The sequence below is a fragment of the Sceloporus undulatus genome, chromosome 3 (genome assembly GCF_019175285.1).
Source record: "Sceloporus undulatus isolate JIND9_A2432 ecotype Alabama chromosome 3, SceUnd_v1.1, whole genome shotgun sequence".
NCBI lineage: Eukaryota > Metazoa > Chordata > Lepidosauria > Squamata > Phrynosomatidae > Sceloporus > Sceloporus undulatus.
In genome coordinates, this window is record NC_056524.1 from 209,864,714 (window position 1) to 209,881,189 (window position 16,476).

The following is a 16,476-nucleotide window of genomic DNA, read 5'->3' on the forward strand; positions in this document are numbered from 1 at the left end:
CCAACAACGGTTAAGCCAATCCAAAGTAAATATTGGGATTTGGAATTACAGTTCTGCTTTTCTGAGAACTGCTGGTCTCTAACATGTTCACATACTGTTGTTAGCACAGTAATACTGCAAACTTGTCAGTAAACCACAATATATTGCAAAGTGGGGATATTAACTCTGTCAAGTTGTGTCTATGGACTTGAACCTCCAGTACATTGTAACATTGCAAGGGTCCTGTTTGTTCTTTCCTTCAATTCTGCAGCTGTTGCTTTTAACCACTGTGTTTTGATCCAGTCACAAAGTTCAATTCAGTGTCAGAAAAATGGGCAATGCTTTGTATAACAAGCGGACAGTCTTCATATGATAAAATATCACCTCACATGATCTTGGACCTTGCTCTCCAAGGGACAGGAGCTTGGCCAAACCAGTGGGTTATAATCCCAGACCAGCCAATTACAAAAACTAGAAGAGCTGGAGCATAAACCGGGGGAAGAAGGAATATGTTACAACTTCATAAGATGCTGCTGAAGACTGTTCTGGGATTATATCAACCTAGCAACAACAATCCTTTTAGAGATATAAGCTGAATATCTCTTATCTGAAATGCTCCAAATCCAATTTTTTCCCCCGTGGGTGGCTGAGAGTGAGAGTGACCGGTTTTCTGATGGTTCAGTGCTTGCACACTTTGTTTCATGCACAAGGTATTCTAAAATATTATACAAAATGACCTTCAGGCTATGCATATAAGGAATATATGAAACAAATTTATTCAATATTCAAATTTGGGTCCTATTACCAAGTTATCCCATTATATATATGCAAATATTCTGAATTTTTTTAAAATCTGAAACATTTCTGGTCCAAAGCACTTCAAATAAGGGATACTATATAGCCCTAAATGGCTTGGGCCCAGGGTACTTGGAGAACCGCCTCTCCCCATATAATCTGCCCCGCACACTCAGATCGGCTGGGAAGCATTTGTTGACAGTCCCAGATTCTAAATACGCCACAACATCGCGTAGAGCCTATTCCATCTCGGCTCCTTTGCTCTGGAACGCGCTTCCCAGTGAGCTCCGCTTGGCCACCTCCCTTGAGCGGTTCAGGAAGGAATTAAAAACCTTCCTGTTCCAAACAGCTTTCCCCTAACTTTCTCCCTTTGTAGCCTCCTTCCTCCCCCTCACCGTTACCTTTGTTGTAAACATCTTATGTTAGTTGGATATTGCTATTGTGATTTTAATGTATAATTGCTGTTACTGTTCATTGTGTTTTTACTCTGTAACTGTTATTGTTGTAACCCGCCTTGATCTACGGAAAGGCGGGCTATAAATAAATATTTTATTATTTATTATTTACTCATTTCTGTCCAACTACAACCCACTCTTTGTTTTTAATAAATTTTTGTACTTGGAATAAGTGGCAGACTTAGGTTTATCACAAAATGAGATTGCTGAAAGGAACCCTAACAGTGATCCAGTTCAATTTCAGCAATGCAGGAATAAGTAATCTGAAAAGGTGGGCATCCATCTGTTTAAAAACCACTAACAGAGAGAATCCACCATCTTCTAAGGAAGTCTTTTCCATGAACAAACAGTACTTACCATACAAAAAAATCCTCCTAATGTTTAGTTGGAATGTCCCTGTAGTGTGTAGCAAACCTCCTCTGAATAAATCTTGCCATGAAGGGCTGCCTTATGGTCACCATAACTTTGAAATGATCTGAAGGCACACAACAACAAAAGAGGGGGGGACTTGAATCTCCATTAAATCCTTTGCCTCTGGTGTCCTCTGTATAATCCTATAGCACTGTTAGAAAGGACCATATCACAATAAAACCTAGATATGAGGCTCTGTTATCCTTAGGAAGATCCTTACTTACAAAAGTGACTTGACTTATTTGTTATTTCAACAAATTATAAATAAAAATGTTTTTCAAATTCAATACAGTATACACATACACATAACTTCCACAATTATGCTGCTATAGTAGCAAGCTTTAACTAAATCAATGGCTATACCTTTTGCGAAGAATACTTAAGAACTCTGCCCCACAGTGAGCCATGTCCCACAATCTCTGGCTTCAGTAACATTGAACACATACAAATGTGCCCGATTTTAGCAACTCCCTAACAAGTGTTTAAATTTTCCTGAACAGTAGGCTCTTGGCTGGAGTTTGGTTTCAGCATAACCCCTCTCCCTTTCACAGATTAAACACAATGGATAGTAAAATGGTGACCCTTTTATAAAATGACAAAATCAAGGGCTGCTTTTGGGGATTAATATATTTTTAAAAATATTTTCAAGCTGTAGATTTTTGAATCCATGCATAAAGATTTTGTGGATATGGAGGAGCAACTGTATTTTACAGTATAAGAATATGGTTTCCGAACTTTGGTCTTCCAAATATTTTGGATATCAGATCCTCAAAGCCGCAACAAGTATGACCCAAGCTTATGCATTTGGAGAATTTTACTCAATGACTGGAAGACCAAAGGCTGAGAACCAGTGATAGGAAGGTTATTTTCATGTGTACAAGGCCTGGTACTGGGTATGCAACTATTAGTATATACAGTATACTAGAATGTGTTGGCATATTATAAATTTTTGAAATTAAGGTTACTTTATTTGCACAACCATGTCAGAACAGAAGAAACCTAATGTTATCACAATATACCATATATGTCATATCTGTAGGTCTACCATGAATGTATAAGCATACAGCTGCAAGCTGCATAACTCACTAGATACCAAAGAGAAAGAAGGAACTCTGTTTAGGTTCTTAAAACACATGCCTCCAAACATTTGCAAGAGAAAAGACAAGTGCAGTTCATAAAATCAGTATTTTATTTTGTCTTCTTTCCCTACATTTAACCAAGCTTCTCACAGGCAGGCTTATTATCATTAGCTTTACTTTTCAGATCAACAACACAGGTCACTGGTTGATTATAGCCAAATCTGATTGAGTACAATATCTTCCAGTATTTGCTATCCCATACAGCTTACTTTCACAAGCACCAATAAAAGGAGCAATCATCATATGCCTGGAGTTTGGCTACAAAATTAACATATTTTAACTAAAAAAAGGAGTTTAAAAAACCCAATAGGTTTCTGTAGCGAATTACCACAGCTTCATCCAAAGGCAAAGCAGAGGCTTCAATGAATAATTACTAGCAAGAAATAGACTCTCACCAAAAACCAATCTATGTTTATCAAAGAGCACCTTTGCAATAGCACCAATGGAGAAAGGCCAGCTTAATCCGATTCTGTACAGTATCTCTCTTCTCTACACTCTTTAAGTATTTGGCTTCTTGTATGTAAGACCTTGATGACACACTGACAATAGTTAGCATTAACACAGCATATTTCTAGTGTACAATAATTTCACATTTCATTTTATCACCAAACATTGCAACACATTTGTGAGGTAGGCCAGTATTGTGCCCAGGCCACTAAACCTGAGAACTATGGATTGTCTAAGGGCACCTAGTGAATTCAACATAAGGCTAGAAATTAAGATTCTTACTTTCCAGGGAGAAAAAAAGTTTCCCTTTTAATTTCTTTCTCCTATCCACACACAGAAAAGCATGTCCTGCCATGGAATTTGGAATGCATTCCCATTTCCTTCACTGATTTGTCTTCAGTTAGGAAAATATGTTTGTCCCATGACATTTTGTAGCCACTGCTTAAAGCAGGACTGGGGAATCTGTGGCTCTCCATGTACTGATAAAAAACTACTCCCATTATTCCTCAAAATGGTCAGGATGGCTGAGGCTGATGGGGATTGGAATCCAGCATCATCTGGAGGGCATGGGGTTCCCTAGGCTACAGGGGCAGAGAAAGACAGGCTGATATCTATTTGATACTGTAGGCTGTTGTTACCATTTCATTATACCAGTGCAGTACTTTTATTTTCAGGGCTGCACAATAGCAACAGCGGGAAGGCAGAGTTTTCTCAGTTGCTGTCTAGAGGGAAAATGGCTGGGTTGAACATCGTTTCCTAAATGCCTGCCTTCCAGTTAGGTCCTCAAAGCTCAAAGCATTGTGCAAGACAAGCAATTTTCCTAGGCAACCATTCTGGAGTGCTTTTAACTGAGGACTCACTTTGAGAAAACAGGCTGTTCAAGATTTTGGCAGCCTTCTCTCTGGGCAGCAAAAATGTTCTCTGCCCTTTCCTACCACTGCTGCACCTGTAACCCTTTTACACTTTCTGTTATTCCCTTTAATTACACCAGAACACTTATGGCAACCAACAGCACCTCAGTCTATGACACCAACTTTATGCAATTGTTGAATGATCAGTAGAGGAAGTTGGTCCTTCTGAAAACAAACAAGCAAATCAATATGACTGTGACAGAGCTTTTGTCAGGGGTATCCAGCATTAAAACTGAATACTCAATTTCATATATATTTGATGATTCCATATCCAGGACAAACTAAGACACATGGGGTGATGGGAGTTTGGCAGAGATTGTCTTAAGAGAGGCAAGAGAAACATAGCATTTAGCTGGCAGTCCCACAGTTGCATAGAATCTAGACAGACAGTATTTGGGGCAGATAATGAATGGATAGGAGGGTGAAGGAAGATTCCAGAGGAAGAACTCATTCTTGCTAGGAATATTGTAAAATCGGCACTTTGAACATTTTTTTTTTGGTGAGAATCCTGCATCCAGCCAGGGACGTAGCCAAGGGGGGGTGGGGTTCTTGGGGTCCAGACCCCCCCCTTCCATTAGAAAAATGAATGGTGTGTGCTGCTGCACCGCTGCACCCCAGCCCCATTATAATGGTGGCACTTAGTCTGGACCCCCCCCCCCTTCCTAAAATCCTAGCTACGTCCCTGATCCAGCATGGGTATGGGGAGTTGTGAGAGTTGTCATATAAAAAAGAATAACTCTTCAAGTATGTAGGATTCTATTCAACCATCATGGGCAATTGCTAGTAGCAGTCCTAACTTACATACATTTGGTTACTGCCCTTTTATGTGGAAAGGTGAGAATTTAATTGCAGTTTGCATTTGGTATGAATTTTCCAAAATTGGATGGAAAGTTTTTAAGATTTTAAAATCATCAGAAATCCAAATAGTTTTGTCCTTCCGGGCCAAGGCTCAGAAAGCTAAACATCTAAAATTCTGCATTTTGACTCTTCCAATATTTCAGTGTCTTAATTTGTATATTCTCCTTTCTAAGAGGCACATGAGGAGAGATTTCTTCCTGTTTCATGAAAAATACAAATATGTAAGGTTGTCCGATGAAACCTATAGGTAAAAGAGTCAGGACAAAGAGGAGGAGGTCCTTCCATTCACACAATGTGAAAACTTATGGGGCTCTGCTAGTCTAGAAGTGGTAAAGGGCACTACTTTTAATGGCTTTAAAAGAGAATCAGAGAAACTAACAAAGGTTAAGTCTATCAGTGTTTAAGAGGCCTTTGCAGCCTTTAGGTTTTGAAAGCTTTGTACCACCAAGTAACAGCTACCAGGAGTAACAGCAGGAGAGGACTAGTGCCTTCATCTCCACCTTAATAGGGATCTTATTGAGTACTGTAGATAGGAAACAGGATGCTGTACTAGATGGACCTATGATCTAATCCATCTAGACTCTTCTTTTGTTCTTTAAACGTGTTTTCAAACAAGCAATCAAGTATATGGCACTTTCGATATGAGTGATGTAGGATAGGAAGAGTCACTGTCAGGGCTAAATAGGGAAATTCTAGTCATGTTTATTCAGAAGTAAGCCCTACTGAGTTCAGTCAATCTTTCTCTTATGTAAAACTGTACATGATTGAAGCTTAAGTCTTCCTCTTTTGAATTTTCAGAATATGGCAAGTATGGAGAGAGCTTTTGTCTGTTCCTTCAAAAATCACTGTAAAGGTTTTTTTTTAGGTCAGGCAGGGACACTGGAATGTCACTCCCAGAAGAGAGAGGAACACTGTTGAACAGGACCAGGACAATTGTAAGGTTTAATTCCAATTCTGATCACTAGTGGAAACAGACAGAAGACTCTACTTCCTTTTACCAACAATCAGATGTTAACTACAACCTTATACTAAAGTCCAAATCCATTTCCTAGTACAGGTGCAGGTCACAAGAAGATCATGCAAAGTAAACCCTTACAGAACCCAAGTGTGCTCATCTACACAACTGCCTCCCTAAACATTGGGAGTAGAGAAAGAAAGGTAGCCTGATCCTCTTTTTGGCGGTTTTTGAGCTTCTTTCCTAGCCACACCCTCTCAGGTGCTTCTCCATAGAAAGGATTCCAAGGTGGGATAATGCAACAAGTTCAGATGGTTCTTCCTTATAATCCCTTGTTAAAATAAACATGAGACACTTTGTCCCCATATTTGGCCACAATTGACTCTCTCAGATCAGGCTCCAGGTGCAAAAGGGCAATTGAGCTGAAAAGAAAGAAAGAATCCACTTAGTCCTCCATGTAGGGCAAAGCTGCCTGGTATAAATTGACTTGGAAATAGAGACTCATTAGGTGCAGAAAATGCAAGTAAAAATTTGTGGCTTGCCACAGGCTACTGTTCCGTAAAATTGGACAAATCACTTTACCTTGTGAGGTGTCATTTCTTACCCATGGAGTACAATTGTCTAGCAATAGGAGTGTTGTAGGGAGAAGCAAGAGGAACAGGGCACTTTTCTATCATGGTAAAGCAGCTGTTTATATTGCAGTTTCCTGACTAGCTATAAATTTTATATCTGATCACTCTGAGGAAGTAGGAGCTTCTTTAGGAGAGCTATGCTACAGCTGCATGTAAACAGGGGCTCCTTTGTCATCTGCTTAGAGAACAAAGGATTGGCAACATGAAGCTGAAAGTGGCAGCAAATGGATACAGCTACGAATGGAGTCAATTCCTAACAAGGTAGGCTTTGCCTTTTTTCATCTGAAGGCAGACAAGGACCACATAAAGGCAGATGTTTAATCAATGTTAAGTGTGGAGCAAGTCTACATGTTGGACATTAGATTGGTATAACAAGCGCTGCAAGACAAACTAAAAAACCCCTCATAAAACCATCCTGCGGGGGACGTATCACTATGGAATGGAATCAATGCCAAGGTCTTAGTCAACAATCAAGTACAGTGGGCACTCCCCATATACGGGGGAGCTGCTTCGGACCCCCGCGTATACTCAAACCCCATTTGTTTCAATGGGGGAGCATTCCTCTGCTTGGCATAGCACGTACGATATTCTGTTTATGGTGGCTTAACCTTCCATGTAAGAGTAAAGCCGCATATAGCGTGCTCACGTATGGCGCGGGCATGCTGTACTGGTGGTGGATTTTCTTAGGACATACCTGGGAAACGATGCCATAGCAGCTGGTTTCACCAACACCTTAGAAGCCTGATAGGTGCCCAAGCTGCTGCCATTGTGGCAGCAAGCAAAAACGTAAATGGCTATTTACTAAAGTCTTTGGGGCAGGACTGATTTTATCCACATTTGCACAAGTACTTTTAAATGGATTTAACTGTTTTCACACTGCCCTGTTTTAAGTATTAAATGGTTTAATATGTCTTTAACCTGTTTTAAACTGTTTTAAACAGTCATATTTATTTTATTATAAGCTACCACGAGACCTCTTGATATTAGGTGAGGTACAAATATTTTAATAAATAAATATATTTAGTAAAAACCAATGGAATTTGATGTTTCATTCGTATTTAATAAACAAGAGTACTATCTTACTTAAAAGAGCCAAAGAGACCCAGTTCAATGGTTCTTCAAGCTAAATGGCCAGTAAAGACATGGATAACTTGTCCTCTACCCAGATGATACCAGAATTCTACATATACCACAAGGAAATACATATACCACAAGGTGAAATAAAGAGAAGAAATAAAGTTTGTACCTCCTTTGAGGGAAAAGTGCACAGGCAATTGGGACCATGAACAAAAGGCTGTTAAAAAAAAGGCAGGCCATTAGACAGAAGATTCAAGCAGTCAGTCCAGCATTATTATCCCAACTGTGACTCTGGAAAAATCCTGTACGCCAAGACATTCATCTTGCTTCCAAACTAATGAAGATCTGAACTTACTAAAAAAAAAATGTTATAGCATAGAAGTGGGTGCAACTTATAAAGACTCCTGTGGGTATCTAAATATTTGCTTTATACCAAGCTTGTCCAATATTTATTCTTTCAACCCTGTCTAGACCTCTAGCAGATATATTTGCAGGTTATGGTATCTCCAGGTGACAGTAACTAGACCAAAACCTAAGGTTGCCACATTCTTATTTATGCATACTTTTGATATATTGGCCCTACAACAAGATATGGGGAAACTTTTTCAGCAAAAGGGCATCATATCCTTATAGCTAGATTTCTGGAGTGGTGGTCATTACACTCTCTCTGGCACACAACTGAATGTGCATTCCCACACCATCATGCTCACACACACATTTTGCAATTAGGCTTGGAAAAAATCTCCAGTTGAGTTACACGCCTTCCACGCCTATTTGCTGTGCTTAACCCTTCCCTCCAAGCTGTGATCCCCCTTCTCATGACAATCATGACAAGCTTGAAAAAGTTTGAAGCTGGTTCTTGAGTGGGATGTCAGGGCATGGAAAGGAGGCCCTTTAGGCTCCCTGTGGCTTGCTGGCTAGCGGTTCTCCACTCTTGCCCCAGGATCTTTGTACCCTACAATGCACAAGGAATAAGAGTTTTCACACTGTCCTGCTTGCAGCTTTTAAAAAGGTTCTATGAACATGTTCCCACATCCAATCTACAGTTTATATCCAAGGGTAATATTCAAAACAAGCTGTATCATACTTACAACCCTCCAACAAGTACTGTTTGCAGTGGAGCATGGAGAACCTGGATTTTCTGCCAAGAAATCATAATATAAGAAAGTAAGGACTTTTAAGTCATAGAGATAGTGTTGAAATCCTAAAAGAAAAAACAAATCAATTCCCTCTCCACTGGGATCAAACACAAATATAAAATACATTTTATCCATGGAATTTACTGATGTTATGAAAATAAAAAATAAAAAAACTATGGTTTTATTCAATGGTCACCCATCAGTACCTTCAGCACTGCGGGACATATATTTGTGAGAAATGGTGGATCTTTCAGAATGCATGAGACAGCCACAGCACCTTCACTGATTCAGGATTTTCTAGAATTAATCTTTCATACAGCTATCCAAACCCCAAGAAAAATGAAAAGGCTATTCCATAACATTATGGTGGAAATTTGTTCCTTTGTCTAGTTACTCTTACAGTAAGTAAGTCTTCTCCTAGTAGTCAGTCTAAGTCTTTACTGTCACAACTAGATCCATACTTTCTTGGTTGTTCTGCAATGAAACAATTCTGTTCTGTTGTCACTGGGCTTGCCTATTCCTGGATATACTCCAGATAAAGGTAATGACCATCATTATTTATTTATACCCCATTTTGTCTGCAAAACTAGTCAGCTACTAGCTGTATTTCTTTTGCATCAGGTTCCAGTTCATGGATCTTGGGGTTCTAGTAAAAAAAATAAAAACGTGAAGTCTGATGACTATCACAGCTGTCTTAATAGCATAAAAGATGCAAAACAAAATTCTACCATCTCCTGAGCAGTACCTCTCAGTAAATTCAAAGAAAGGTAAAGAAAACAAATGGGAACACTACCTCTTCCTGACCCACATACCTTTATGAAAGGGTATTTTTCTAGTCTCTCCATGATGATAGGCAACACAACTGGGAAGAAATAAATTATGTTAGTTTTATGTCAGCCACTTAATTTCATGTTGCATAAACTGCAGTCACAGGCCCTAACATACACATTCCTTTCTCCCTTCCCCAAAAGAATACATAGATTATGTTGGAAGTCATTTGACTCTTCTGGTATTTTTTTACTTTCTTATAGTTCTTTACCACTAGCTATGCTGGCTGGACGTCTGGCAACCGGAGTACTAAACATGTAGACAGCCAAAAATTCCCACTCATGTTATAGACTCCATTCAAGGGAACTCTTCATTGCTCCTGCATCTAGCTCAGTGTAACTAAATGTAATGTGTTTATAATATCCAGGGCAGAAAACTTGGAGTGATTTTTTTAAAAGAATCAGAATTGAATGTCTTCATTCAGCCACAATGGTGATCACTCTTGGGGGCAGTTGTAACAGAACTTTAAATGGTTCATAATCATTATGTATTCATTTATTATGCTTGGATCAATTTGAAGTACTCATTCCCACCAGAGGAGTTCAATTAAAGTGCTTTAAGTTGTCATTCTGGGAGATTTAGCCATGTCAGAAAAATATTTCTTTCTGTGGCTACATGCACTTCTTAGTGACACAAACACACTTACCTATCACCTATCAAAATAATGTAAATATATACTGGTGTAGAACTGGTTTTGAAGCATATTTTTAACAGTTCTTAATAATAATGTGCTACATTATTTTACAGTGTAACATACAAATAGTGGGCAGGTACAATGTAAGTAATCTCTTGCAACTGTTAGTACTCAAAGATAAATTGGTATAACAGCATAAAATTAGCACAAAGGGGCACTATATACAGCTCATGAGGAAAAACTAGATCTCACATTCATTAATTTGATATGGTGGGTGGGGGTGTCTCAGTGTAAATGAGTGTAAATTTCAGAGCAGAGCCAGAGCAAGACAGTCTCAATAGCCCTTAGTACTACAAACCAAAGCAGGAGAGGGGGGCAATTTTGTGGGATCTGATGGTCTGCAGTGCAACCCTTGCACCACTCCACTAGCTACCATGCTGCCTTTAATTTAATTTTTGCTGTTGTGACTGCTGCTGCTAAAATTTAGTGGCAGCCATCAAATTTGTTTGTGCTGCTGTTGCTTCCACAATTCAACAGCAACTGTAGTGGTTCTCTGGTCCAAGGGAATACTAGAGCAGCGGTGATGCATGGACTGGCCCTGCCCTGTGATCTATTAGCTGTTGTTCCAAGGTGAGTTGTAGAAAACTATGCAAATATGACAATAATATGACACAGATATGGTACCCATCCTTGGCAACTAGCCCACTGTCTCTCCGCAGCAGCGGGAAGTGAAGTATCAGGAGACCACTACAGTTTCTGCAGTGTGGATGGCAGCTGTTGTGGAGGCAGGAATAACTAAAAAGAAGTGTAAGAGTCGCATGGAGCCTGAAGGTCATGTGTTGCCCACCCACACAACTCTACTAAAAGCAACAATCCAAATGGAGAAAATGACATAAGGTTGTAAGCACATTATTCTCTAATAATAATAATAATAATAATAATAATAATAGTATTTATATACCACCTTTCCAAAAAGATCAAAGCAGTTTACAAAATTACATAAAAACACAAAATGTATAAACAATTTACACAAGCAAATAAATAAATAAGTTCTTCAGAACTCCAGATAAGTTGCTTAACAATACCACATGCCCTCTCTGGAGCCCATCCTTAGAGCTGCCTGCCAAGAAGGGAGAAATACTTAGTGCTTACTCATGCCAGGAGCAGCCATGGCAATACGGGAAACCACCACTTGGGTTATCCCCTTGATTGCAGCTCTCTGAAAGAAAGAAAAACAAGATCATCGTACATGTGCTTTAAGTGATGATACAGAGAGGCCTCATCCTCTCTGAAAGCCTGGTCTCAGTCAAAAGGCCTGAAGAACAACATAGGACAGAATAGTACTCAGTGTAATCCACACCTGGATGTTGCCACTGCTTTAAGTGAAAAGTGGCAGCATGTAAAATATCAGTGGAAAATTTCCTGTAGCTAAGTTGCTAATTGGTGCTGACTATAGGGAACAAACAACTCCTTTTTTGTACAGCTCCACTTGGGGCCAGTCTTTTTCCAGGCACAATTCAAAGTGTTGGGTATTATCTATTCAGTCTTATGTGGCGCACATCCAGGTTATGAGAAGGATTGTATCTTCCTATATGATACTACCTGACTGGAAGGATCTTCAGGAGAGGCCTTTCCTTGTCCCACCACCTTCCCAGGCATGTTTAGTGGAACAAGGGAGAGGATCTGCATGGTGGCTGTACCCAGGCTTTGGAAATCCCTCCCTAGGAAGGCTATGATGGATCCCTCCTTACCATCCTTTCGTCTGCAAGTGGAAACCTTCCTGGTTTTTTTTTTTTGGCAAGCTGTGCTAAGTCCCAGTATTGAGGAAAATGTAATATAAATGGTGGTGGTGATTATGATGAGGACATTGTTGGCACAGCATGGATGCAGTACACTGAACTAGGGAGATGACTGTGACACTTAAACACACAAGAGTAAATTACATAAACAAAAAAGTAACACCTCAAAAGAACATTTGAAAGCAGCAGATTTTGAGGAAGAATACACCTAAGCACTGGAAGGTGCAGGGCTACATAGTGAGCACAGTCCTTAGGAATTCTGTTATATAAAAGACACAACAAATCTGAACTATACAATCCAGTAATTACAAATGTTTGTATGGTCTTAGATTAGGTGTCAGGATCTTTTGGACTTCCAGATGCTTTGGACCACAACTCCTGTAATCTCTTACCTTTAATCATGGCTGGTTTCTGGGAACTAAAGTACAAAACATTTGCAGGGCCAAAGGTTCCCCACCCTTACTGCCATCAGTTTAGGCAATTATTCTTTCAGTGCTTCCATAGGAGAAGTTTGTATCTCTGTCCCTTCTGTGTTGGGACGCATCAAGGCTTTGTTCTTAGCTCTCTCTTGCTCTTCTTTTCTTTATACACCATCTTTAGCTGACCTAATAACATCTTGTGGCTTATATTACCATGATGTACTCTGATACAACTGCAACATCCAGATCTTCCTCTACAGCACTGCAATTTCAGTCCTCTATCCTTTGAAATTTCTAGCGTATTTGTTTTGATGTTTCATCATTGTGTTATGTTTAAAATGTCCAGGACCAAATTTCTCATCTATCATCTCAAACCTTCCCCTCTTGATATATCTCTTATTATCTGTCAACAAAATTGGTGCCCCATCTTTCTAAATATCCTTGATTTGGTGTTGGATGGTTTACTGCAGGGGTAGGCAACCTGCGGCCCGGCAAGGCCTTGGGACCGGCGCCCGCCCGGTCCTGCTGCCGATTGCCACCGGAGCCTTTGGCCTCTTGCGTTGTGAGGGCATGGGGCCTTTGGCCTATCAAGAGGAGGCGGGCAAGGGGGGGCAAGTGGCAGGCAAGGGGGGCAACTGTCTATAGAAGCCTCAGAAACATGCATTTATATTAACATTTTTTTAAAAATCAGCAATTTTTTTCGCGTGTCCTCCATTTAAAAAAAGTGTCCCGGTTTATTTATTTACTGTATTTAATTAAAAAAAAGCATTTAATTATTTATTTTTTGGCTTTGGCCCCCCAGTTGTCTGAGGGACAGCAACCCGGCCCCCGGCTCAAAAAGCTTGCCTACCCCTGGTTTACTGTCTAGTGGCAAAAGTTAAGAACTAAACACATTGCTTCCTCTTTTACAACAGTGGATAAATATGTCTCTTTCCCACTGATAAAAACTGTGATCCTTGCCCTGGTCTTATTTTGCCTAGAGTACTGCCATCTTTTTGTCTATGGTGTTCCATCATCTAATTTTGTCCATTCATCTTTACTGAGGACTCTCAATATATCAAAACCAGTAACCTCTTGTGTTTTTAATCTTATCATGGCTTGAATCCTCATGCTGATTATTACTTTCAAAGGCTTCCATGGCCTTGTCACCACTTTCTCCTCCCTCAACATATCTCCCCACATCCTTGCCAGAGACTGTCACTCCCTCAGCTTCACCACCCTCAGTCATCCAAAGGTCTTTTGTTTCATCAAAAGACTCAACCATTTCTTCTCTTCCAAATTATATAAATTAGTCTCTTGGGTGTAATTACAAAAAAGGTAGCCTATTTTGAATAATCAATTGAACACTTTTACTCTGTTTATCCTACCCTCCATTTCCTATCCTGCTCTAAGCATTACATGTAAGCACTTTGGATCAGAAACTGCCTTCTTGTGATTTGTAAAGTACCATTTACACTGTATAAGTAATAATATTATAATAAAGCTATTTTCTAAAGCCAGTTCTGTTAGATACTATCAATATAAAGCTAATAGCTTCCAGATTTCAGCAGAACAAAGGCACAAAGAAAATTTTACTCGGGATATTGTAAAGGAAAAACCTGGAGGGGGTTACCAAAAATGTCTAAGGGGAAAGCCTCCTCACCTGCCAAATGCCAAGCAAAAAAGCTATCCCCAACATGTTTCCATTTTTTCCCTGAACTTTTACAACTGTAATAGCAAAGTGTCCAACACCGACTATAAAGATTCTCCACAGCATTTGAATTCTGGGTTCATTCTTTAGAAATATTTGTCATGAAGAATGTATGCTTGTGCCAATACAAGCCAATGCATGTCTTGTTCCGTGTTACAGCAACCTTTGGGTACTGTTCCAAATAGTATGATTAAAAGCAGACAATAAATAACTATCCACTCTAAGTAGGAAACAGTACAAGCCAGTGCCAGTACTCATACCCAGTACAGTGGGGTAGATAGCCTTGATTTTTTTTTTTTGGTGGTGGGGGGAGTCTCTTATGTTAATCCATCATCAATGAAAGCTTCCTCCCTTCTCCGCACCCCTTTTGGGGGTGATTCACAGTTCTATTTTTTTCCAAACTTTTAGAAACTGTCATTTTTGTAATGCTGGCCTTTCACCCTACTCTCTTATTCTGCTAGCATGGGGATGGTGAGAAGGGCAGCACCTGCTGAACCCTACTAGGCTATCAGAGTTTCCAGATATTTTGGATACCAGGCAGGCAGGCAGGCAGGCAGGCAGGCCCAATGCCCAGTGCTCTGTCTCAAAATGGGGCAATAATGCAGCTATTCATGTTCCTTAACCTCCATGAGATAATGGTACTTACTCTAGATGTGCCCAAATCGTTGACATTCTCATCTGTCACTGTGACTCCATTAATGAGTTCCCTAATGCAGACAGAAAAGAAACATCACATCAGAAATTATGACTGACCATCTGGATTCTGGAATGCCCACACTTTTTCAGGTACATCAAGCTCGGTATCAAAAACATATTGCCTCTCTACTTCATATGTTTCCCAAACAAGTCCATGAGTGGGCAATCCCCCAATTATATAATTAGTCAAAGAGGGCACAGGATCCACTCAACAGACATCTGTTGCTACAGCATTGTAACTACTATATTCCATATGAATTCAAACAACAGTCTGGCTCATATCAGCTACCAATCTCTATGGCTCCCAACTCCCAGTCCGCCGTGTCATAAAGCTATGAAGCATTAGTGAGTTGGGCTGAAACATTCAAAGAGCCAAGATTCCTAACTGTATAATATCATAGCTTAGAAAAGTTACTTTTCTGGCCATTCTGTCTGAGAATCCTGGAATTTACAATCCAAGAAAATACCCTCCCAAGTTCTCAACATGAGCCTCCAGTACAAGATTGTAGCAGGAATATCTAAAATATTAATATGAATTCATGGAGAAAATTATTCGTATACAGATCATATTCTCAGTGTTTTAAAAAAACATATTAGATAGTCATTTTGGGATGGTAAAAGGAAGAGATACAAAAACAACATGAAGGCTGAACAGCAATTAATAAATTGGTTTCATTTCTCAAAAAAATACAGGGAAATGTGACTTGATGAAGGTTTAGAACAGCTTTGAGATGTATTTTTTGGTATTCAGTGGTCTTTCTGGGAACTGTAAAATATTTTTTCTAAGCTCAACACAACACACTGAATATTGTTATCATCTGTTCCTAGGCTAAGCATGTGATGAGAAGTACCTTCACTTGTTAATTCTAAACAACCTTCAACTGTGTATAAACTCAGCCACAATTTTGTACAAAAAGATATCAAGTTCTGGTTTAAAATCAAACCAAACCAACACCACCACAAAGAGCAACAGAGCTGATCCCAAAAATCTACCCTGTGGCATAATCTGTAGTTTTTGTGACCTCGCTTACATAGTCTTCTGTCTCCCAAGCATACTGCTTTCTTTTTTATGACAGCCTCAAGGTGCCCCTTTTCTCAACTTAATTAAGAAAGTTTATTTGGCAATATGTGATTTAAACGTAGGAACTCAATCTTTTTCCAGACCACAGTGTCCTATCAGCATGAACAATATTATCTTGCTGAGGTCTTTCCCATCAGTTGACAGAGCACAAAACATCAATGTGATGGTGCTGCCTCCTCATGGCTCTTGCTAAGAACAACATACAAATCAAATTCAAGGAATTCTGTAAGATACAATGATATGGTTGCACACAACAAACCCAAACAATCCTGAATATTCAACTGCTAAAAGGAAAACTAGAAAACATCTGGGATGAAAGGGAAATTCATGGTAGCATTTGTGAGACCATAGGCAACTCTCCCTTCTCTAAACAAAAAGGACGAGACAAGGTGATTAATGTACTATATCCTTGGTCCAATTTTTAAAATTCCTTAGCTTATGTGGTGGTAGTGTGTGCCTTCAAGTCCTTTCCAACCTATGGTGACCCTAAGGCAACCTTATCATGCGGTTTTCTTAGCAAGCTTTATTCAG

General features: G+C 39.5%; 2 protein-coding genes across 6 annotated transcripts in view; one reads left to right on the forward strand and one right to left on the reverse strand.

Moving 5' to 3' along the window:
• The window catches only part of ACTR1A (actin related protein 1A), a 515,484-nt gene that overhangs the window by 32,731 nt on the left and 466,277 nt on the right, over nt 1-16,476 (forward strand). The gene's annotated exons all lie outside the window — the stretch shown is intronic.
• The window catches only part of SFXN2 (sideroflexin 2), a 41,800-nt gene continuing 28,135 nt past the window's right edge, over nt 2,812-16,476 (reverse strand). For all 5 annotated transcript variants that reach the window (XM_042457645.1, XM_042457644.1, XM_042457641.1 and 2 more), the window contains 6 exons: nt 14,815-14,875; nt 11,413-11,479; nt 9,611-9,660; nt 8,751-8,800; nt 7,829-7,876; nt 2,812-6,372 (listed from right to left, as the gene is read on the reverse strand). In XM_042457645.1, the coding sequence (XP_042313579.1) occupies nt 6,273-6,372; nt 7,829-7,876; nt 8,751-8,800; nt 9,611-9,660; nt 11,413-11,479; nt 14,815-14,875 (376 nt within the window). In that variant the 3' untranslated portion in view covers nt 2,812-6,272. The remainder of the gene's footprint in view (nt 6,373-7,828; nt 7,877-8,750; nt 8,801-9,610; nt 9,661-11,412; nt 11,480-14,814; nt 14,876-16,476) is intronic.